Here is a 22,515-nt window from a genome sequence, read left to right as displayed (position 1 = left end):
CAGAGAATGATGCTAAGTGATGACAGTGTTGCCCTGACAGGGATTTCTGGAGGAAAAGTTGTGTTCCGTTCCCCCACGCCATCCCCAATATTGCCAGCCACTCTTCAAAAACCACCAAAATGTTCCCCACTTTGTGCTACACATTATTGGGTGCCATTTTGAGACAGCAGTAGTCAAAACAAAGAAGACAGCACATCTCCCTTGTGAGGGCATTCTGCATTGGTAAGATAATTACTGAGAAGGCCCTGTTCCTAACAGCCACTTTAGCATCATTAAAAAATGGAACTTTGCAGATGGCCCTGCTTGCAGATCTCAAAGTGCAGAATTGCATTGTGGGGAGGCTCATATGGGAGGAGGTCCAATATGAGATCCAACTCCAAATGCTCCTGGAGAAACTTCTTGGAACAAAGCTTAGAGATTTGTTATAGCATTTTCTCTCCAGGAATGAGTCTGAGAAGTCCTGAATGGGGTGTGCAAATTAAATACAAATAGATCATCCAGGGAGAAACAATGTTCAAACTGCAAGGAATCCTACAGCAAAGCTGTTTTGACCATAAGATTCTTTGCCGTAGAATTTCTGCAAGGAATCCTACAGCAAGGGATGTGTTACCTCAGAGGCAAGTTGTTGCTCCCCTGCAATACCAGTTTTACATTTGCATTTATAACCCGTTCTTCCTCCAAGAAGCTCAGTACATGCTTATTTTTATCCTCACAACAACCCTGTGAGGTAGGTTAGACTAGATATGACTAGATGTGCCTTAAGTCTGATGCAGCAGGGCCGTTCTTATGGCAGATAGAGATTGAAATCAGTGCTAACACCCAGACTAATGCTGAGCTTGCATTAATTGTATTTTATAATTATAGTTAATTGCATTTTCTAATTCTAGCCTGGACTTAGCTTATGATAGCATGGAAGCTATGAACAACGACAATCCTTCCATTTGTCAGTGCCCCTATCATCATGTGGGGGGTCATGGCCATCAAGTGCCCGATGTCATCCACCAGAGTCTCTGCCAAGGCAGGGATTCAGGAGGTCACAGACCTTGGACAGCTCCGATCAAGAGAGTTGGGTACAATAGCATAATATGGATGTTACTTCAGCAGATGCTTGGAGCTGAATAATGGTTTTGATGGCTGCTCAGAAAGAGTGGATTGGCCCCACTCCTTTCCTACGGAGGAAAGCTCATCATCACACTAGCTTTCAACCCAGAGCCCCTTGTGCTTCAGAGTTTTCCTTCAGATGAAGGCTAGCTCTGTTGCTTAGAGGAACCCTACACAATTTTCTAAGTACTGGCCCTGAGCAGCAATGAGGGACCTCTACTTGAGCTGGCAGATCCTTGAGAGATGACTCTAAGTCAGAGGATGAAGGCAGGGTCATGGAGTGGATGCTGGCTCTGCCACAATTGGTGTGGGGTCCCAGTCATGCAGGGTCACTTGAGTCTGGGCTGCAGGGTCTTCCAATCTTGTCTCATCCCCAAACTGTCTGCCTCATCCCAAAGACTCTCAGAAGAGCAAGATGGTGATAGCATCCCAGATCCAGGGTCATGATGGATGTTGCATCAGTAGCATAAGTGAAAGCACCAATCATGTGAAAGAGGGAGAATCGGGAAGTTGTGGCTACTACCACAGGACTTCTGGCCAGTGTGTTCTCTAATTTTTTCCATGTGTGTGCAGAATGAGTTTTGTTCTGGGTGGGAATATCAAGGCAGTGTGTGCGGATGTGCATTCAGAGTGGGGCCCTCCTGATTCAACCTGAGCAGGATCTAAAATTAACTGAGCGGACATAAAAACAATTGTGAGTGCAGGCATGTGAACACGCCTTAGAGGGAACACTGCTGCTGGCATGGATTGCAGCCATGTCACCCAGGTGTTCCATGCGATCAGTGCTTTTCTGTGTAAATCATGTGACATGGGAATTCAATCACAGGAGAGAGTTTGTGTAAAGACTGTGTCACAGAAATGACATATTAATTGAGCCAAAGGAACGCATGAATTGCCATCCTGGCTGTGACCCCAAAGTCCATCGATCTTAGTTCTCAGTTTCCATCAGTGAGTAGCTAGCTTCATTTATTCATAGGCCTTGGAAAGACTCTCAGAGGAGCAATATAGTAATAGCTGGAGGCATCCCTGGTGGTTTTTTTATGCCAACATCCTATAATCAGAGATATATCCCCCCCCCCCCAAGGATAAAAGCTCTATTATGGCTAATAGCTACTGAATGACTTTCTCCCTGTAAGTGTATAAAAAATGTTCTCTGGCTTTTCTTTCATAATTTCTGGTGTGAATCATCCTTCAGGTGATTTCTAAATCTGGACCTGAAATTAATATTTTCCCTCAGATGTTCAGCTTGCAGGGCTAAAGCACTATGTGGGTGATTACAGAAGTGAGATCCCAAGGTCAGCTTTAATCTGCCACCTGTGAATCCTCTAATGTGTTCGCACTTTTCCAAAGGGATGAGCATGGTTTTATCATCAGCCGCTCTATGCATCATTTTATTTTACTCTTCCAGTCTCCTGTGGCGGAAAAGGACTCCTTCCTGCATCCGCAGCTCTGTTTCTTTCTCCAAGCGCTCTTATTTATTGTTCAGTTTTTATACCGCCTTCCATAAAGTATCTCAAGGCGGTTTACAAAATATGAAATGCAATAAAATTCCATTCAAGTTACATGTAAAACCTTAAAATCAACATTAAAAACACGCTACACACACACACACACACACACACACACACACAGTATTTGACCCGCAGTTCTGCATTATGTGCAAATGTGGGCAGAAAATGCTGGATGATATCATAAGCTCACTTTTTTTTTTTTAAGGAAAAAGCAGCAGCGGTGTTACAAAGGAAACCTGTTTGGGGGCTCCCCTGAGGAGCACCCCTCTGTACTTGGAACTCCTTAGAACCTGTAGTGAGCATTGTTTGCACTCTGGATCCCACGGCACCATGAGATCTCTATTTTGTTTCACCTTTAACTAACTCAAAGAGCATGTCACTCTGGCACACAGCATGGGAGAAAGGACTTACGCAGGAAAGCTTTCCCATGCTGTCACTCCCCGATTACTTTCAGGTGGGAAGCCAGAGTAGACGTGATTTAATCTAGAGCAGGGTTTCTTAACCTTGGGCCCCCAGATGTTGTTGGACTAGAACTCCCATCACCCCCAGACATGGCCTTTGTGGCTGAGGAAGATGGGAGTTGTAGTCCAACAACACTTGGGGGCCCAAGGTTAAGAAACCCTGATCTAGAGCTATCCTTTTAAAGAATCAGCCAAGTATTCTCCCTGTGTTGGCACAGTGGATCAGGTCAACATAGCACCTTCTCAGAAAGGAGCAATAAGAAAGCAACAGGATATCTCCTCAGCTAATAAATATGTTAGTGGCTGGCTCAGGGCCCAAGCAGCTAGCTTGTTAACATTTTAGCCACCCCCAGATATTCTAAAAGACACAAGAGATAAATATTTTTTCCGCTTCTCTCTACATAGGTCTTTCAGATCCTATGACTTGTAAGCATGACTTGTACCCTTAGATGAGCAGGGTCCGTCCTGGTTTCATTTGAATGGGAGACCACCCATTCAAGGGGAATATCTTACACTTAGGGGATGAAGCCACTCTGGGAAGAGCATCTAGGTCCCAAGTTGCCTCCCTGGTAGCATCTCCAAGATAATGCTGAGAGAGATTCCTGCCTGCAACCTTGGAGAAGTTGCTGCCAGTCTGTGCAGACAATACTGAGCAAGATGGACCAATGGTCTGACTCAGTATGTGGCAGCTTCCTATATCCTATAGAAATACATTCATTTTTAAGATAGGAGAATGGAGCCCTGGGTGGGGGTGGGGGGGGGACTCCATATAACAGCTCCCATTTTGAGGAGAAACTGTCACCAAGCTCCACCATCTGGAATCTACCCGAGAGATAGGAACGAAACCACTGCAAAGCAGTGCCCCCTATCCCCAACTCCCCCAGGCAATCCAGAAGGACACCATGGTCGATGGTATCGAACGCCGCCGAGAGATCCAGACGAACCAGTAGAGTCACACTCCCTCTGTCGATTCCCCGGTAAAGGTCATCCATCAGGCCGACGAAGGCTGTCTCAACCCCAGAGGCTGTCTCAACCTCAACCCCTAAAGCCAGTTTGAAATGGGTCTAGATAATCAGTTTCCTCTGAGACTGCTTGGAGTTGGTCGGCCACCACCCTCTCAATCACCTTGCCCAGCCAAGGGAGATTGGAGAATGGCCTGTAATTGTCCATCACTAAGGGATCCAGAGAAGGCTTGTTTAGGAGTGGTCTAATCAATGCCTCCTTCAAACAAGGGGGCACTCTACCCTCCCTCAGCAATGCATTTATGATATTAACTAGGCCATCTCCAACAATCTCCCTGCCAGAGAGAAGCAGCCAAGTCAGGCAAGGATCCACAGAACAGGTGGTAGGCCGCACCACCCCAAGCAGCTTGTCCACATCCTCAGGAGTCACAGATTGAAACTGATCCAATCTAATACTGCAAGAGGGATTGCTGGACACCTCCACCATAGACCGTGCAGAAACAGTGGAGTCCAAGTCGGCCCAAATACAGGAGATCTTGTTTACAAAAAACCCATTAAAGGCATCACAGCAGAACGACCCCGGGGACTGATCTGAGGTAGAAGGAGCAGAAATCAAACTCCTCACAACCCGGGATAGCTCTGCTGAGCACGAACCTGCAGCCGCAATGCGAGCAGACCAAACACTCTTTTTTGCAACACACACTGCAACCGCATAGGTCTTCAGATGGGTCACGTGCTGTATCCTGTCAAATTCGAACCGAGTTCTCCTCCACTTGAGTCGAACCAAGTTCAACTCCTCTAGTCACCTACCCAACCGCTTCAGCCCCCGCAACTCCTCAATATATCAAGGGGCCATTTTTGAAGCAGGTCGGAAGGGACGCTTAGGAGCAATCATGTCTACTGCCCTGTTGAGTTGCCTGTTCCAGGTTCCCACCAGGGCATCGACAGAATCACCGGCCGCACCATCGTCAAAATCCTCCAAGGCCTGTTGAAATCCCACTGGGTCCAGCAGCCTTTTCTGACGGCCCATCCTAATAGGTCCACCACCCCTGCAGGGGTGGATTGTGGCTGTGAGACCAACCTTAACCAGGTAGTGGTCCGTCCATGACAATGGGGAAACCACTGGATCCCCTGCCCATGGAACACCCCCCTGATCCAAACAAAAGACCAAATCAAGTGTGTGGCTGGCAACGTGAGTTGGTTCCAAAACTAATTGGGATAGGCCCATAGTTGTCATGGCCGCTATGAACTCCAGACAAGCCAGCCCCAAAGTGGATATTGAAGTCCCCCAGCACTAAAAGTCTAGGAGATTCCAACACCAACTCCACAACCAGCTCCGTCAGCTCAGTTAGGGAGTCAGTTGGACATCAGGGTGAACGGTACACCAACAGAATCTCCAATCTATCCCTAGTTCCCAGCCACAAAAATATGCACTCAATATAAGTCAGCTGTCTCACAGGGGCCCTAGTAAGGGAAATGGTATTCTTATGGACCACAGCCCCTGCCCCGCCCACTTCCCCTGGCCTGCCCCATAACAGAATAACCTGGTGGGAGACGCTGAGCCCACACTGGACTACTCGCCTCCCACAACCAGGTCTCAGTTACACATGCCAGGCCAGCTCCCTCATCCACGATCAAATTGTGGACAATTTCAGTCTTATTCTGAACTGACCTGGCATTACAGAAGAGCAAGGCCAGACGCTGTGGGTCGTTGGGGCTGCTCCCTGAGGCCTGAGAGTTGACAGAGCAGTTGGAAGTGGAAACAGTTACTAAATTACTGATTTCCCTTCCCCTGTAACAGCCAGCTACTCTACCAGTGCCAATTCTTCTATTCCCCACCACAATAGTAATAGCTGCCCCAGAACCGCTGGGTGCACTCCCAGCACCATCCCAAGAGAGCCCAAACACATATCTGCAAAAGGCCTGGCCCGTCCCGTCCTGACCCGTCCCACCCCACCACCCGGCCCGGCCTGGCCCGGCCCACCCCCCCCATCCCACCAACCCCGGCCCAGCCCACCCCTGCGGCCCACCCCCCGTGCAATGATCATTTTGCCTTTTAGGCCTCCTCAGCCACTTTCCTGGCTTTGAGCCTGAAGAGATCCAGATTTTACACTTCTCCCTGTCCTACCACCCCCAACCTTGGTTTGCAGGCTTGAATTCACAGGAGAAGTGTGAGTCATTCTCAGTCAGTTGATTCCTGTGGTGTTTTTGTTTAATCCAGTCCTTGATCCAGTCCAGCTTTTGAATGGGGCTTTAGTTACTTGTATTCCAGTCCTGGAGTAGAGGCGGGGCTAACTAACAGCCAGCACCAAGAGCACTAAAAAGCAGACTGCACTTGCCTCTCTGGACATCTATCTATATAATTCTCTAAGGTGTACCTGTGGCTAATCCCGTGCGTGGCAACTCTCATGAGAGTTTCTAAGCAAAAGCATCTGATTGGGCAGTGGGGATTCCATATGCAGATAGGGAAGAGGAGCCTGTGATGGTTAAGGTCAGTTGGAATGCAACTGTTACTGGTAAGATCTATTTCATTAAACTATTAATATTCCTGATTCCACTCTGCTGCCTTGTCCTTGTTTACCATGACTCTTTCCTCTGGATTCTACAGTTCCAATCTCAACTGATTTTTTAAAAGCATTATAGAATCTTCCCTATAACATTATTGTCTCTTCTGCTGATGCCTCCCTTGCACTTCACTTCCGACACCAGTTTCCCTTCCATAGAAGCAGAGGCCTAATCACTGACTTGTCAATGAGTTAAAACTCAGATATGTTTCCCTGCACACACCTGATTCTTTCACACAACTCACGCTGAGGTTAGTGTGACCTGCTGGTGGCACTGCACATAGTTGCCAGAGTTCTGCTCCACAAAGCCTTGATGTTCCTCACACTCTGATTCCAGCTTTCACAGCCAATTTACAAGCAGAGAATAAGGTCCCTAATGGTTGGCATTCCTGACATGGACTCTTTGACAATGCCTCAGAGCTGACATTGCCAGCCAACCCGCCAATTAAAAATCCTTGCATGACAGAGAGAGGCAGAAAGTTGTATGGCAGCCAGAACAGTTGCCTGTGGGAAATGTGAAGCCTGGGGGGGCTTGGGCATTTAAATTCCAAGGAGAAAGTTCTACTTGCATACCCTTCACTCACTGGTGAGCTGCATAACAGCCCCTGGTCTGTTGCCTTTGCCACAGACTGCTTCAAACAGTAATACTCCTTGAGAGGTTGTTAAGGAATAGAGTTGCCAACTGGGACTTTTATGGCCCAAGGCCCATCTAGTCCAGCATCCTGTTTAGCACAATTGCCCACCAGATGCCGCTGGAAGCCTACAGGCAGGAGTTGAGGGCACGTCCTCTCTCTTGCTGTGACTCCCCTGCGACTGGTACTCAGAGGCATCCTGCCTCTGAGACTGGAGGTTGCTTGTAGCCCTCCAACTAGAGAGACTATTTTGAGGACCAAACAACTTTCTTTGCATTTGTTGTGGTGTCTGAAGTTTTGCAGGGCAGCTGGGACATTTGATTGGCTCAGAACCCTTGGCTCTTATGAGCAGCTTCTCTTCCTCTCTCTCCTTCCCTTGCTGGCATCCTAGTGACTATCCAATGGGGAAGTCAGAGGGAAGGTTCTGCTTCAGGGGCAGGTTGTAGAGCCACAGCATGGATAGGCGAGCTTGGCAGGTGCAGCTTGCTTCCTTCATGTTAGGGATGTGCACGGACTGGTCCAGAGGCCATTATAGAGGCCTCCAAACTGGTTCAAAATTGGGCTGGTCCAGCGGTCCAGCGGCGGGGGGGTGTCTCACTTTAAGGGTGGGCAGGGTTGCACTTTACACACACACACCCCGCTCCCCCCCCCCACCTGCACTCTGTTTTAGCAAAATGTTTTTGGGGTGGCAGCGTTCCTCCCTGCCGCCCCTGCACCCATTATTGTCCGGAAATCCCGGAAGTAACGAGCGTGTGTGAGTCCGCCATGCACATCACACACTGCGTGTGCATATCACGCACGCAGTATGCACATGCAGTGTGTGACGTGCGCGGCAGGAGCACACATGCAGTGGCAGGCACACACGCGCTCTTTACTTTTGGTATTTCCGGACAATAACGGGTGCAGGGGCAGCAGGGAGGAACCCTGCCACCCCAAAAACATTTTGCTAAAACAGGTGGAGGGGAAAGCGGTGGGAGAGGTAAGTGTAACCCCCCCTGCCCTTAAAGGGAGACCCCCCGCCAGCACTGGACTGCACCTCCGCTGTTCCATGCACATCCCTACTTAATGTGGTGGCAGTGGTGACGGTGACAGTGATTCTCTTCTATTTCTCACAGGCAACTGGTCCCATCCAACCCCAGCACAGCATCCCTTCAGTGGCTGATCCTGGTGTCACCTTGTGTTTCCTTTTTAGATTGATAACCCCTTGGGGACATAGCATCTTATTATTTATCGTGCTTGGAAAACCATCGTGAAACCTTCTGTTGAAAAGCGGTATATGAATACTTTGCAGTCATAGGGAACAGGAAGCGAGTGGGGAAACTGTGCAGACACCACTATCCCAGCATGCAAAGGGGCTGGTCCGCAGGAGCTCTTCAAGGTTTCAGGCAGGAGGAGTCTCTCCCAGTTCTACCAGGGCGATGCTGCCAGGGATTGAATCTGGGTCCTTCTGCATGCCAAGCAGACTTTCTACCACAGACTGATGGCCCCATCCCCAAAAACAAATGCTGGGGCTTCCCCCTCTAGGGTCGTAGGGTAAGTTCTTGCTGGCTACTAGTCTGGTGGCTATAGGCCACCTCCTGCCTCAGAGGCACGATACCTCTCAGTAGTACCCGTTGCAGGGGAGCAACAGCAAGAGAGAGGGCATGCCCTCACCTCTGGCCTGTGGGCTTCCCAGAGGCATCTGGTGGGCCACTGTGGGAAACAGGATGCTGGACTAGATGGGCTTCCTTGGGCCTGATCCAGCAGGGCTGTTCGCATGTTCTAAGGCAGCGTTTGGCACTGTGCCTCAAGCACCACAATACTGTGGGCCACCCCTGTCTGAAGCCCTAGACTGAAAGCATCCAACTGAACTTGCCATGAGCATGAAGGTTGCCATACCTGGCCTTGGCCCCCTTCTGAGCCTGATGGATCTGAAGCGAGAACAAGGCTCAGACTCCGTTGCATTTCCTTCCCTCGTATCTTCTTTGCAGCATTCTCTTTGGATTTCCAGTGATGGGCTCTGATCGGAGCTGTGTTTATTCCACAGTGTTCACACCTATTGATCATGAAGCCACTGAATGGTTTCCAGCTCATAGGGCTGCTATGATGCATCAGAATTACAGGTGATTGAATAACCTGAAATAACAACACTGGTATTGTTTCCCGTGGAAGGGGGATCATCGTTTTCACAAGCTGGCTTATTCTACAAAGCACACACCACCTGCTGTGTTACTTGTTCAATGAATAACTGTAAGCATCCCATGAGGCTTAAATAACATCGATTAGTGCAGGAGCTGCCAATCATATCCGCTTCTCACACACCTCTCTGCTTGCCAATAATGCAAGGTTCTATTATTACTGCCAATGGTGCTGTTTTAATAAGCCCAATATCTGTTTTCTTATGATGTGTCCTGAATTACTGGTGTCCTGCATTCATATCGAATCCTGAAGATAATCAGTCCCGTCTCCCTGACACAATGCCACCAGCAGCATTACATATGGATGAAAAACCCATGTGTTTTGTTAACGAATGCCTGCTTGAGACATTTAGAAAATGGGAGCATCAGGAACAGAGGATGCTGCCTTCTACCAAGTCAGACCATTGGTCCATCTTGCTCAGTATTGTCTACACTGACTGGCAGCGGCTTCTCCAAGGTTGCAGGCAGGAATATCTCTCAGCTCTATCTTGGAGAGGCCAGGGAGGGAAGTTGATACCTTCTGCTCTTCCCAGAGCAGCTCCATCCCCTGTGGGGAATCTCTTGCAGTGCTCACACTTCTAGTCTCCCATTCATATGCAACCAGGGTGCATCCTGCTTAGCTAAGGGGACAAGCCATGCTTGCTACCACAAGACTAGCTCTCCTCTCTGCAAATAAGAGCATAGGAAGCTGCCATACACTGTCAGACTGTGTATGGCAGCTTCCAGACTGTGTATGGCAGCTGTGTATGGCAGGTTTATCTAGCTCAGTATTGTCTACACAGACTGGCAGTGGCTTCTCCAAGGTTTTAGACAGGAGTTTCTTCCAACCCTACCTGGAGATGCCCAGGAGAACCTGGGACCTTCTGCAGATGCTTTTCCATGAAGCAATGGCCCCATCTCCTAAGGTGAATACCTGTATCTTACTGCACTCACATGTAATTTCCCATACAAATGCAAACCATGGTAGAGCCTGCTTACCCATTCATGCTTGCTACCACAAGACCAGCTCTCCTCCCATCACCAGTTCGTACACCAGCACTCTTTTGAAGTGAGATTTTGTATGGCCATTTAAAGGCAGAATTGGGTGCCATTAAATACGAAAAATGTGTCCTTTGGGTTGGAAAGAGATTACTCTTTCCCTGAAGACTAATTGGGAGGTCGTCTTAAATACAGGGTCTTCTTCCTTTTGAGTAAATAGTATATTTAACCCATATTATTTAATGGCGATCTTCTTAAATTCAGGATTGTCTTCTATTCAGGTAAATACAGTATATAGACTGCTTTTTAAATTTTACAAAATTAAGATTTTTCAGTAGAAGCTTGTTATATCCCCCTTTATATCATGCTCAGGTCTGTGCCAAGGTTAGCCCTTGTTGCCAAGTTCCCACAGTGTAGACATGTCTTGCCCTGTCATGACAACATCTACGTTTCCCTTTAGTTTATTTAAACATGGGTTGCATGCATGCCCCAAATTCAGGTTCTTCTGTATTTCTGGTCCTTCCTTCCTCTTGCCCATCAATGATATACACGTGGCTCTCAAGTGCCCTCTCAAAAGCCACACATTGTTCAATGGTGAGGATTCAGAGGAGGATGAGAAAAGCTATTCAGATGAAAACCAGACGAATCTTTAAGGAGCTGTCCTTGAGACACAGCTGGAGGATGGAGTGGAGTCCAGGAAACAAGATATTTAGTGGTATAATTCAAGCACTCTGATAAGATTATGAATAGGGAAGAACCAACTGAGCTCAACCTTGGTAACAAGGGCAAAATGATTTTTGCTGCTGCAGAGTGCCCAACTCCACTCATTTGAAGGGACACTTTTATGTGTTTATGAAATCAAGAGGCTGGATCACTACATTTCTGCAAAAGAAAAAAAGGGGGGGAAAGCATATGCATCACTATTTTAATGCAAAACTTGGAACCCTTGCTCATGATTGGTGAGAAAGGGCTACAGAGTCAGCAGGGAGGAAGCCTTAAAAAGCTTACCTCCCCGCAGACTATTTGTTCCCATTTGTTGGGCGGGCGGATCATCCACCCAGACGATTGCTGGCTGCTGCTGGTAGCTCGGAGGGTTGTGGTGCTGGGACATGTCACCCTGCCCCCCCCCCCAGAATTCCCATAATGCACCACATGAACACACGGTGCATTATGGAGATTCCCCTGCCCGAAGCTGGCCGGGAGCCCCGCAGTCTGCCAGGCCCCACGACCAGCAGCCGCAGCTGGAAGATGATCAGACCCTCATCCTCATCACTTTATGGAGTTCACCTCAGGACATGAAGACAATCACTAGCTTGATTGATAGATTGATTAAGTGCCCTGTTAACTGGGCAAAGAGAAATCTTTTTAACATGGTGGTTCTCTTTGTTTAGCAGAGGGAGAGTAACTGTCCCTATCCAAAAGATGGCCCCATCTCTTCGTCACGAGCCATTTCTCTGCAGGGCAGTCATTGTGCAGCACAGTACTGTACCTCCAGTGACTGTCGCTGATGTCTGTCTTACGTTTCTTTTTAGATTGTGAGCCCTTTGGGGATCTATTTTATTGCTTTATTTGTTGTTTCTCTATGTAAATCGCTTTGGAAACATTTGTTGAAAAACGGAATATAAATTATTGTTGTTGTTGTCGTTGTTGTTGTACGTGCCATCATGACAGTGCTGACTCTTCTTCTGCTGGCCGATGATGAGGGACCAGTAACCGAGGAAGGCCTGTACAGGTGAGTAACCAGTAACTGAGGAGAGGAGAGCTGGTCTTGTGGTAGCAAGCATGACTTGTCCCCTTAGCAGGGTCCATCCATTTTAATGGGAGACTAGAAGTATGAGCACTGTAAGATTTCCCCTCAGGGGATGGAGCCGCTCTAGGAAGAGCAGCAGGTTCCAAGTTCCCTCCCAGGCATCTCCAAGATAGGGCTGAAGAGATTCCTGCCTGCAACCTTGGAGAAGCCACTGCCAATCTGTGAAGACTATACTGAGCTAGATAGACCAATGGACTGACTCAGTAGAAAGCAGTTTCCTATGTCCCTATGTTCCTGAGCTCTTAAGGCGGCCTGTGTCAATCATAGTGAATTTGAATCAGATGAAGATTTTCTGCTTCTTTGGGGTATGATGTCATTTTTAAATGATTGACCTGATTATTGAGTATTAAAAATCTGTTGAGGACACTATTACAGTATTATTATTGTCAACATTTGTTCTTAAAAATACATCAAAATTTATTCAAACCTTTCACTCAGCATATTCCAGTGTGAGAGGTAGTGCATTCACCTAATTTAAGTGGCAGGCTTGTTCATGCCGAACTTGGTCTCTGTAGGTAATCAGGAAGTATAACTTTATTTTACACCAAGAAATCCATAAACAAACTCTTCAAAATATACAATAGTTTCTCGCCATAATGTCATCATTATAACCCCTTATCTTACATATTCTATTGCAATTCCCATCTTTAGAGTGAGTATGACATACTGAGCAACAACATGATACATTAACTTTTTGCAAAAACAATTAGCCTTCAGTTCATTTTAAAATAACATCTGTACTTGCTTTTTTCTGAAATGTGTGTTTGAGGACTGATTCAGGCTTACTGTATTTTGCAAGTTGCACAAAACGGACAGACTTTCCGAATGCCTTTTCTTTTTATTATGGACAGAGTTCCCACAATAGGAGTGACCTACACAAGTTATGAGTGGCCACCCTAATTCATGCAAATCATCTGAGGATGCAGGTGAGCCAACATCCCAGCAAAAAGGTGACATTCATCTCTCTCAGGCATCCCAAGCATTACAAACTTTGTCCAAGGGTGTAATGTCCCCATCTTCCTCTCGTTGAAGTCCTTGTCTCTGGCCATGTCCCGTCTGCAGTGCACAAGGAGATTTTGAGTCCAAATTCTTCAAGCAGATCAAGTCTGAGGAATCCCCGTTGGTAAAGATTTTATTCCGGGCACCAAAGCTAATGGTGCTCACGGCTGCCCTCTTAGAATATATCTCCTGACAAACCATCTCCTCAGAGCAGGTTTGGAGTTTGAAGGCAGCTTGGAATCCCCTTTTGAAGTTCTCATTGAAGTAGCCATAGATGATGGGGTTGACACTACTGTTGGAAAAGGCTAGCCAATGTGCAAAGGGGAACACATAGCAGGACAAAAGATTGATGTGCTGCTCATCCATCTTGGCATAGTCTGTGAGCAGCATCAGAGTCCACAGGGGCAGCCAGGAAAGCATGAATAGCAATGCCACTAGGATGAGCATCTTAATGACCTTGACCTTCCTCCTGGAGATCATGGTACTGCACCGTTCTTCAGTGACCACCCGGTGCTGACTCACCGGGACTGAGGACCTGTATAGCTTAAACCCAATCCTGCCATACATGAGTGTGATGAGGGTCAGCGGAGCAACATAGATGTGGGCAAAAAGCACAGTGGTGTAGATTTTACGCATCTCACTGTTGGGCCAGGCCTCATAGCAGGAGTACAAAGGGTAAGCCATGCTCTGGTTCTTGTCATACACAGTGTAGCTGTCCTCCAGCTGGGCAACTGTGAGCATGACAGCTGAGGGGCACATGATGGAGATGGCCAAGACCCAAATGACCACAATGGTGTTGACCACCTGGAAAAGGCTGAGCTTGGATTTGAACGGATATACGATGCAGCGAAACCTGTTGAATAAAATACAATATGTGATGGATTGATCCAGCCTCGCAATCGCAGAAGTGCCCGCCATCATGCTTATGGCTCTTCCCTCTTCAGACAATCCATGCTGTAAGCTTGAGTGGCGAGGAACACTGTTGACTGATGCAGCGGGGGCGGGACTTCCTCCCCCTTTGTCCCATTGTACACAGCTACAGCAGGGCAATTTTATAACATCTGAATGTTAACATCTAAGTGTTAAATTAGCAGAGCAAGCCTAAGATTATGTTATGGCCAATTCCATGGTCATTGTCTTCATTTGTATCCATTTGACTATGCACCAAAATGTCACAGTCATTTTGCATCATGGCCTTTGATTAGGGTTGCCATGTCCCCCGGAATTTAGGGTAGCCCCCGGATTTTGGCTCCTCCACCCAGCTATTAAATTCCACCCGGATTTACACGAATTTCAAATGCACTGCCCAGATTGCCCAGATTTTACATGGGAGGGCAGAGAAGGAGGAGAAAGTATACAAATCTGTCAAATAAATACATAAATAAAAATTAGTTGCCACATAGCTAATTTGCATGATATGCAAATTAGACCACCTGGATTTGGGAAGCTTGAATATGGCAACCCTACCTTTGATGAAGTGGACTCTGGTCCTCAAAAGCTTCTGCCAGCCATGTGTTAGCCTTCCCTTTAACAGTGTGTTTTATAGCTGCTTCCCTTGTAAACACGAAGCAACCAGTCATGCTTGTTTAACTAAGCTTTATTCAGACACAACCCAATTTTTCTCCTTCTCCTTTCCCTCCATCCCTTTTCCTTTTTGAGTCCAACCCACACACTCTCTACAGCAGGGGTTCTCAATATTGGGTCAACTCCCATAATCCCCAAGCAAAGGCCACTGGGGCTGGGGATTATGGGAGTTGCAGTCCAATAAGATCTGAGGACCCAATATTGAGAATCCCTGCTCAATAGGATCCCCACAGGGACAAAACTTCTAATTGTATGACCAGTGACTGTTGCTGGTGTGTATCTTATGTTTCTTTTTAGATTGTGAGCCCTTTGGGGACAGGGTTCCATTTTATTTGTTTGTTATTTCCCTGAGCCATTTTTGGAAGGGCAGTACAGAAATCGAATTATTATTTTTATTTATTTGTTTATTTATTTATTTATTTATTTATTTGTACATTTACGCTCTTCCTCCGAGGAGCTCAGAGTGGTGTACATAGTTATTTTAACAAATTAACAAATCATAAAAGATTGCTCGATAGAATACAAGATGGTGCCTTATAATGGAGAGGAGAGCTGGTCTTGTGGTAGCAAGCATGACTTGTCCCCTTAGCTAAGCAGGGTCTGCCCTGGTTGCATTTGAATGGGAGACTAGAAGTGTGAGCACTGGAAGATATTCCTCTCAGGGGATGGAGCCGCTCTGGGAAGAGCAGAAGGTTCCAAGTTCCCTCTCTGGCTTCTCCAAGATAGGACAGAGAGAGACTCCTGTCTGCAGCCTTGAAGAAGCCACTGCCAGTTGGTGAAGACAATACTGAGCTAGATAGATCAATGGTCTGACTTGGTATATGGCAGCTTCCTATGTTCGTATGGATGAAGCACTTGGCTTATGGGAGTTTCCCCATTTCTTTCAATGAAAATCGACCTCTCCCATGAATGCATCATGGGCATTGCACTTGATATCACACATTTCTGTGTTCCATCTTGCAGAACCTCTCCCTCTCACCTGTCCACAGCAATCGCCACCAAGGTGAAGACAGAGGATGCAACGGACATACCCTGCACGAGGCCACTCATCTTGCAGATGCTGTTGCCAAAGGGCCAGCCTAGAAGAGAAAGGGAAGCAAGCCAAAGCTTAGAAGACATGACACAGACTAGTCCTGCTGTGTGGGCTTCATATAACTTATATGAACTTATAACTTATAAGTTAAAGCCCTAAACGGCTTAGGCCCTGGGTATCTCAGAGAGCGTCTTCTTCACTACAAGCCGCATCGCCCATTGAGGACATTTGAGGAGGTCGGTCTCCAGTTACCACCAACTTGTGTGGTGGCTACACAGAGACGGGCCTTCTTGGTCGCTGAATGAATGAATGAATATACCGAGCTCTTTCTCACGATTGGAGAAATGGCTCAAAAGGAGCCGGGGAGGAATCCTCGAAATGCCTACCTGCCCCGCAGATGATCCTCTCTCCCTTGCTGGGCGAGCAGATCGTTTGCCCACACGATTGCCAGCTCCTTCCGGCAGCAGAGTTCCTGGGTCTGGGAGGCCCCTGAAACTTCCATGATGCACCACATGAGTGCACTATGGTGAGCCTCCCGACGTTGGTTGGGAGGCTACACGTGTGTAGGAGTCAAACAGCACTGACAAACGATCTGTTCGCCCGGGTTCCAGGTGCACTTGCACCCTAAATCCTGGCTAACAACTGTTAGCCAGGGTTTAGGGTGAAAGTGTGCCCGGAACCCAGGCTAACGGATCATGTGTCAGCTGAAGGGTGTGCTGCACGGTTCCCCGTGGTCCACACACACTGGCAAAACTGGGCTGGGCTTTCCTAGCCTCGTTTTGCCTACATGTGTGAATCGCCCAACAGTCTCTCTCCATAAGGGAGAGTCCATTACCAATGATTCAGTAGGACATTACTCTTTTAAAAATTAAAAACAACCTCAGAAGTTGGCAATTTTGACCAGAGGGGCAACAGTGAGAAAACCCATGCCTTGCCACTCATTTCCCCATTCAATCCCCCACCCACCACTTCCAAGATGTTTTTTTTCCTGGAAAATATTTGGAAAGTCAGCTGAGTGAAGACATGGTGAACCATCTTTCACAGGGGTGGGCAAATGTGGGGTGGGCAACTGGGCCCTCCAGCTATTGTCGAACTACAACTCCCATTGCCCCCAGCCACAATTCACTGTTGTTCAACAGCAGCTGAAAGGCCAAGGTTGCCTGCCCGAATCTAGCAACTTGGTCACAAGATGATCTCACCATGCTGTCAGCACTCAAGATCAAACTGGTCAAACTACCCATAATGCAGATCCGCAGCTGGATCTCCACAGGGCTGGCTTGTCCAATAGCAGTTACTTAGGACACTAGTTCTTGGGAGGGGAGAAAGAGCGAGCAAGCAAAGTCAACCTTCCCTTGCTTTAAGAACATAAGAACAGCCCTGCTGGATCAGGCTCAATGCCTATCTAGTCCAGCATCCTGTTTCACACAGTGGCCCACCAGATGTCTCTAGGAAGCTCATAGGCAAGAAAGGAGAGCTGGTCTTGTGGTAGCAAGCATGACTTGTCCCCTTAGCTAAGCAGGGTCTGCCCTGGTTGCAGATGAATGGGAGACTTATTGTCTGAGCACTGTAAGATATTCCCCCTAGGGGATGGAGCCGCTCTGGGAAGAGCAGAAGGTTTCAAGTTCCTTCCCTGGCAGCATCTCCAAGATAGGGCTGAGAGAGACTCCTGCCTGCAGCCTTGAAGAAGCCGCTGCCAGTCTGTGTAGACAATACTGAACTAGATGGACCCATGGTCTGACTCAGTATATTGCAACTTCCTATGTTCCTATGTTCCTTAGGGTGTGCCCTCTCTCCTACTGTTGCTCCCCTACAACTGGAATTGAGAGGCATCTTGCCTCTGAGTGGAGGTGCTCTGCTTTGCTCTCTCTCTCCTGTCCCACAACTCCTCCTGTCCCAGTGAATGAGCAGCTTGTGCAGCTCAAGTTAAAGCTGGGACTTAATCGTATGGAAAACATTGGGGAAAATATTGGGAAAGGTTTTCCAAGAGAGTTGCTCCACCACCAACACCAACACCACACAAAAAGCTCAGTGGTGGATCTTTTTGAAGGTTCTGAGTAGCTGCCGAGCCCTGATACTTAGACCTGATGTTTTTAATAGAAGAAAAGGGCATCAAGAGATCCAATCAAAGGTCTTCCATATCATGTGTGGTTCAGCTTTTAATCGTTCTTTAAGTAAGGGCTAGGTGGATGAGCCTTTGCATAAATGAAGCTTCGGTCTATATGGAAAGTATTTTCCTCCATGCTCCTTTTCCTTACCTGTGATTAAATTGTCCACTAGTGTAGTGGGCACACAAAAGATGCCCACCAGCAAATCGCTGAGGGCCAGGTTAAGAATAAAGAGGTTGGTGACTGTCCTCATCCGGCGGTTTTTCAGCACCACAAAGAAAACCAGACTGTTCCCAACCATGCACAATGCGAAGATGAACAGGTAGGCTACAATGTAGAGGGCAGCAACAGGCGGCGAGTGCTGGTAATAGGGGGAATACGTCATGTTCCTTTTGGCATTTCCAAAGGAGTAGATGGTGTGGTTAATACTGCCTTCAGGGGTGGCCATCGCATGGTAAGTGTTTAGTTCACCTGGAAAAGACCAAAGGGCAATCACAGGGTAATTTCAATGGTTTAAACCAAGGGTGGGCAAACTTGGCCCTTCAGATGTTGTTGAACTAACTCCCATAATCCCCACTGGAAATGGTCTTGTGGTCGCAAGCATGACTTGTCCCCTTAGCTAAGCAGGGTCTGCCCTGGCTGCATTTGAATGGGAGACTTTATGTGTGAGCTCTGTAAGATATTCCCTTTAGGGGATGGAGCCGCTCTGGGAAGAGCAGAAGGTTCCATGTTCCCTCCCTGGCAGCATCTCCAAGAGAGGGCTGAGAGAGATTCCTGCCTACAATTTTGGAGAATCCGCTGCTAGTCTGTGAAGACAATACTGAGCTAGATGGACCAAGGGTCCAACTCAATATATGGCAGCTTCCTATGTTCCTATGTTAATTTGGGTCTTCACTGCTGAATTAAACAACTTATTAATCCACAGGCAGAACATTAATGGAGAATACAAAGACAAGAGCAAATGCACCCAAGAACCAAAACCTAATTCCCACAACTGGCATTCCATTAGCACTCTGTAATTAGTCCAAGCACCTAATGAAGGCATCTGGTCCAGGATTGTCGGGGGCAGGGGAGGGATGCCATTCAGCCATGTAATTATTTTCCTGTGTAATAAGGAGGTGGCATGCGGTTCTTTAATCAGGTCTACTCATTGTATTCTTAGTGGGGGAAACTTGCCTTTATTGGCAAGGCAAGCTGTCACCGGCCGCTGGCTGGCTTTCTTGGTATTTAGGGGAATCTAGACTCTAACAGAAAAGCTTCTCTACAGCAGCCAAATATGCTTTCACTTCCATCAAAGGTGCCTGAATGCAAGGTACAGCAAAAGCAAATGGACAAGGGAAAGGACCTCTTCTCCTGGCAATGGAGGCATTACACACAGGGCTTCTACCCCGAATCTCCTTCGGGAGAGTGTGTGTGCGTTCACACACCAGCCAAACATCCCCTGAAGTCCCTTTGAGATTCTTGGATCCAATCCGCACACAAATCAGGCTTTGTGATGCAAATTCTAGCTTATCTCGACGTATTTCTGGGTTTTAAAAACGCTGGTTTTAAGCTACTTTTTCTGAAAATGCTGGAGCAAATAGTGAGAGGCACTAACATAGAATCATTAACATGATAAGAGGGATACTCTCTTTAGAAATAAAGATATAGCTCTTTAGTAATCTCCCCCCGCCCCCTACATTGGCTAGAAGGAAAGCATGGAGGCATGCAATGTGAACCTGCACACACACACACACACACACACACACACACACACACACACACACACCCGAGAGCAGAGGGGAGGGGCTGCTACCCTCAATACCACAAGTGTAGTTCGAAGTGACTTCACTCAACATTTACCCCACAGCATGAAGCCATGTGCGAATAACTCCTGAATAATTTAGGAAGGTGCCTATATTTTTATGAGCTGCAGGCCAAGGGGGAATACAGGCTGACACACTGCACAATTATGAGATCAGACAAGGATGCCAATGAGGCATGCATGTGTTTGCTTATTTAACATAGTTGTGTTGTGCTGGTTATTATGCAGATACTCCTCTGTTGCCAGATTTGGTCATCCATTGCTCTGCAATTTATTCTTTGTTTCGTTCTGCTGTGAACAGCCTTGGAGATCATTTGACTGAAAGACAGGGCACAAATCTCTAAGCACAAACAAATCATGTATTTATTCACCTGAAATTTAGATTTTTGAGGAATGTGATTCTTTCAAAATAATTATTTGGGGGAATGGGATGTGATCATATGAAAGGATGGAAGGCTACAGAAAAAAGGCATTCTGAGCCATAAAGCATAACAGTTACAAAGCCATAAAAATAAATTTGACATTTAATAAATATTATTATAATTTTTTAAAAGATCAGGTCCATCTTCCTTTTCCAAATTTTGATGTGCTCTGGCTACTCTGTAAACTGGGGTTCCCAACCTGTGATACTCCAGATGTTGCTGAACTACAACTCCCATCATCCCCAGCCACGATACAATGTAGCAATTTATTCTATACATCTATATAATGTCCATTTCTGATAAATATGCATTCTTTAGAATAATAGGTTTTTCTCAAATGCAAATAAATGCAGTTTTACTCAATCAATCCATTAATTAAGAAATCCTAGAATGATTAAAGCCACCTAATGGCTCAGCGGGGAAATGACTTGACTAGCAAGCCAGAGGTTGCCAGTTCAAATCCCCACTGGTATGATTCCCAGACTATGGGTAGCAGCAGGCTACCCATCAGGCAGCAGCGATATAGGAAGATGCTGAAAGGCATCTTCTCATACTGCACGGGCGGAGACAATGGTAAACCCCTCCTGTATTCTAACAAAGACAGCCATAGGGCTCTTTGGGCACCCGGAGTCGACATTGACTCGACGGCACACTTTACGTTTAGAATGATGAATCTACAAATATTTCTTTCATTGGGCGACAGCTCATCTCTTAACATGACCATCTCACCCTGTGATCACTGCAGAAAAATGCCAGCTACATCAGTCTATGGCAGGGCCCCCTTCCCTTTGAAAATAAACGGGCTTGGGGGAGGAGTTGAGTTAAATCTAGTTTATTAACCTTTAAAACTGCCACTGCACAATGGCAATACGCTGGAAGCCTACAGGCAGGAGTTGATGGCATGCCCTCCCTCTCTTAGTCCTTACCCGCTCTCCGCCCCCACATGCAGCTTCCTGCATGCACAGGCACCATTCGTGTGGTCAGTAACACCATGTGGATGTGTGGGCCCTATTTCCGTGGTCAACAACACCATGCTCACCACGCAAATGGCACATGCGCATGCGCCGGTGCCATGTGCATGCTGGTACTGCATGTGGATTCTTGAGGGCAGCACTGTCACAACAGGAACTGCATATGACAGAGAGCACGGACGCCTCCTTCTTAAAGACCACGCTCACCACTCACCTCCCCACAGCGCCAAACCAGGTCAGACCTTGTCCAAAGGTTTGTTTGGCACCGAACCAGTGCATGAACCTCGGTATACCCAAGGTTGAGAATCCCTGGAATAGCCTGTCAGCATGTCTCCACTTGCACAATGTTGACTGAATATTCAGCATTGAATATTCCAATGCTGACTGTCGTACCATCCCTGCCTCCCCCACCATCTCCAGATAGTTACTGGAAATTAGGGTTAAAATGCCCTCAGTTTCCCCACAGCACCGCCAGCAGCTTCTATCAGCTGCCACTATCCAAGTAAAGCACTCTCTCACTCTCTCTCAGTCTCATTCTCGCTGCTCGTGCTCTCCCCATCTGCAACATGGGAACCAAGATTTAGACCGATTGGTCAAGACAGATTGCTAAAATTAAAGCACTATAGAAATGATGAAGCAACAGAAGTGCAGAGTTCATATCTACCTTCTGAGCTATGACAGTAGAAACACCCACCCACCCCAATATATGAGGGATTAAAAGGTGAGGTTTCCTTAACAGGACATGTAACTTCTAGGTAGGTTTGAGCACCACCCCTTTTAATATATAAATTAACCATTGGATTGTATTCCTCTTTGTGATCCATAGGAATTACCTAGGAGTAGAGAGGTGGAGACTATTGAGTGACTATTGTAACTCAATATTAGTTATAATATTATTCGAATATTAGGTAGGATATTAATTATTTTCTAGAGATTACTGATCAACTAGACAAAGCAGTCAATTAAGCAAGAAATCTAAAGCACATTCCATACATGTTAGTAACAGATAAATGTACACGTTCTCCCTTTCAGTATTCTTGGTCGCTGGAGAGAAAACTGGCAGTTTGCATCTGTTTCAATAACTCTGCTCCTTTGCAAGACAGATCCGATTTTCCTGACTTTAAAGTCAGAATGTGGACTGAAGATCCACAACTGAATGTATTTCATCACATTTTCTTACCTGCATGCTCTGGTTGTTTGAGGGGATCTTCCTCTGAGGCTGGCAAGAAATGCTTTCAACTTTGCTGCTCTCATTCCCTGCTTTCATTACAAGAATAAGGGTGTTTAAAACAAAACGAATTCCATCCCACATCTCTTTAATCCTAGAGAAGAACAGCCCACACGGGAGCAAAGGCCATGCTTAACCCGAAAAAAAGGAAAGCGGTGCTGTTTTCCTTCCCA

General features: G+C 46.8%; 1 protein-coding gene and 1 long non-coding RNA gene across 2 annotated transcripts; one reads left to right on the top strand and one right to left on the bottom strand.

The window, feature by feature from the left end:
• Nucleotides 1–12,035: 12,035 nt before the first annotated feature.
• On the top strand, nt 12,036–14,166 carry LOC128333814 (uncharacterized). Its single transcript, XR_008311081.1, has 3 exons — nt 12,036–12,118; nt 13,048–13,122; nt 13,903–14,166. It is a non-coding gene; the product is annotated as an uncharacterized LOC128333814 (long non-coding RNA).
• Nucleotides 12,747–22,515, bottom strand: LOC128333813 (neuropeptide FF receptor 1-like). The gene is made up of 4 exons (XM_053269824.1): nt 22,295–22,515; nt 18,068–18,388; nt 15,759–15,858; nt 12,747–14,048 (listed from the first exon to the last, which is right to left on the bottom strand). The coding sequence occupies exons 2-4, from the start codon at nt 18,363–18,365 to the stop codon at nt 13,163–13,165; spliced, it is 1,284 nt and encodes a 427-aa protein (XP_053125799.1). The 5' UTR covers nt 18,366–18,388; nt 22,295–22,515; the 3' UTR covers nt 12,747–13,162.

Source organism: Hemicordylus capensis, chromosome 8, assembly GCF_027244095.1.
Source record: "Hemicordylus capensis ecotype Gifberg chromosome 8, rHemCap1.1.pri, whole genome shotgun sequence".
Lineage (NCBI taxonomy): Eukaryota > Metazoa > Chordata > Lepidosauria > Squamata > Cordylidae > Hemicordylus > Hemicordylus capensis.
Note: the sequence above shows the minus strand (reverse complement) of the source record. Positions and strands in the feature narration are given on the sequence as shown.

Excerpts from the sequence above, each read along its gene's own strand:
- LOC128333813 (XM_053269824.1), bottom strand. The coding sequence starts at position 18,365 with ATGGCCACCCCTGAAGGCAGTATTAACCACACCATCTACTCCTTTGGA. Across the intron at positions 15,859-18,067 it reads AGTGGACAATTTAATCACAG|GCTGGCCCTTTGGCAACAGC; the intron begins GTAAGGAAAAGG and ends TTTCTCTTCTAG. Across the intron at positions 14,049-15,758 it reads GTGGCGATTGCTGTGGACAG|GTTTCGCTGCATCGTATATC; the intron begins GTGAGAGGGAGA and ends TTTATTCAACAG.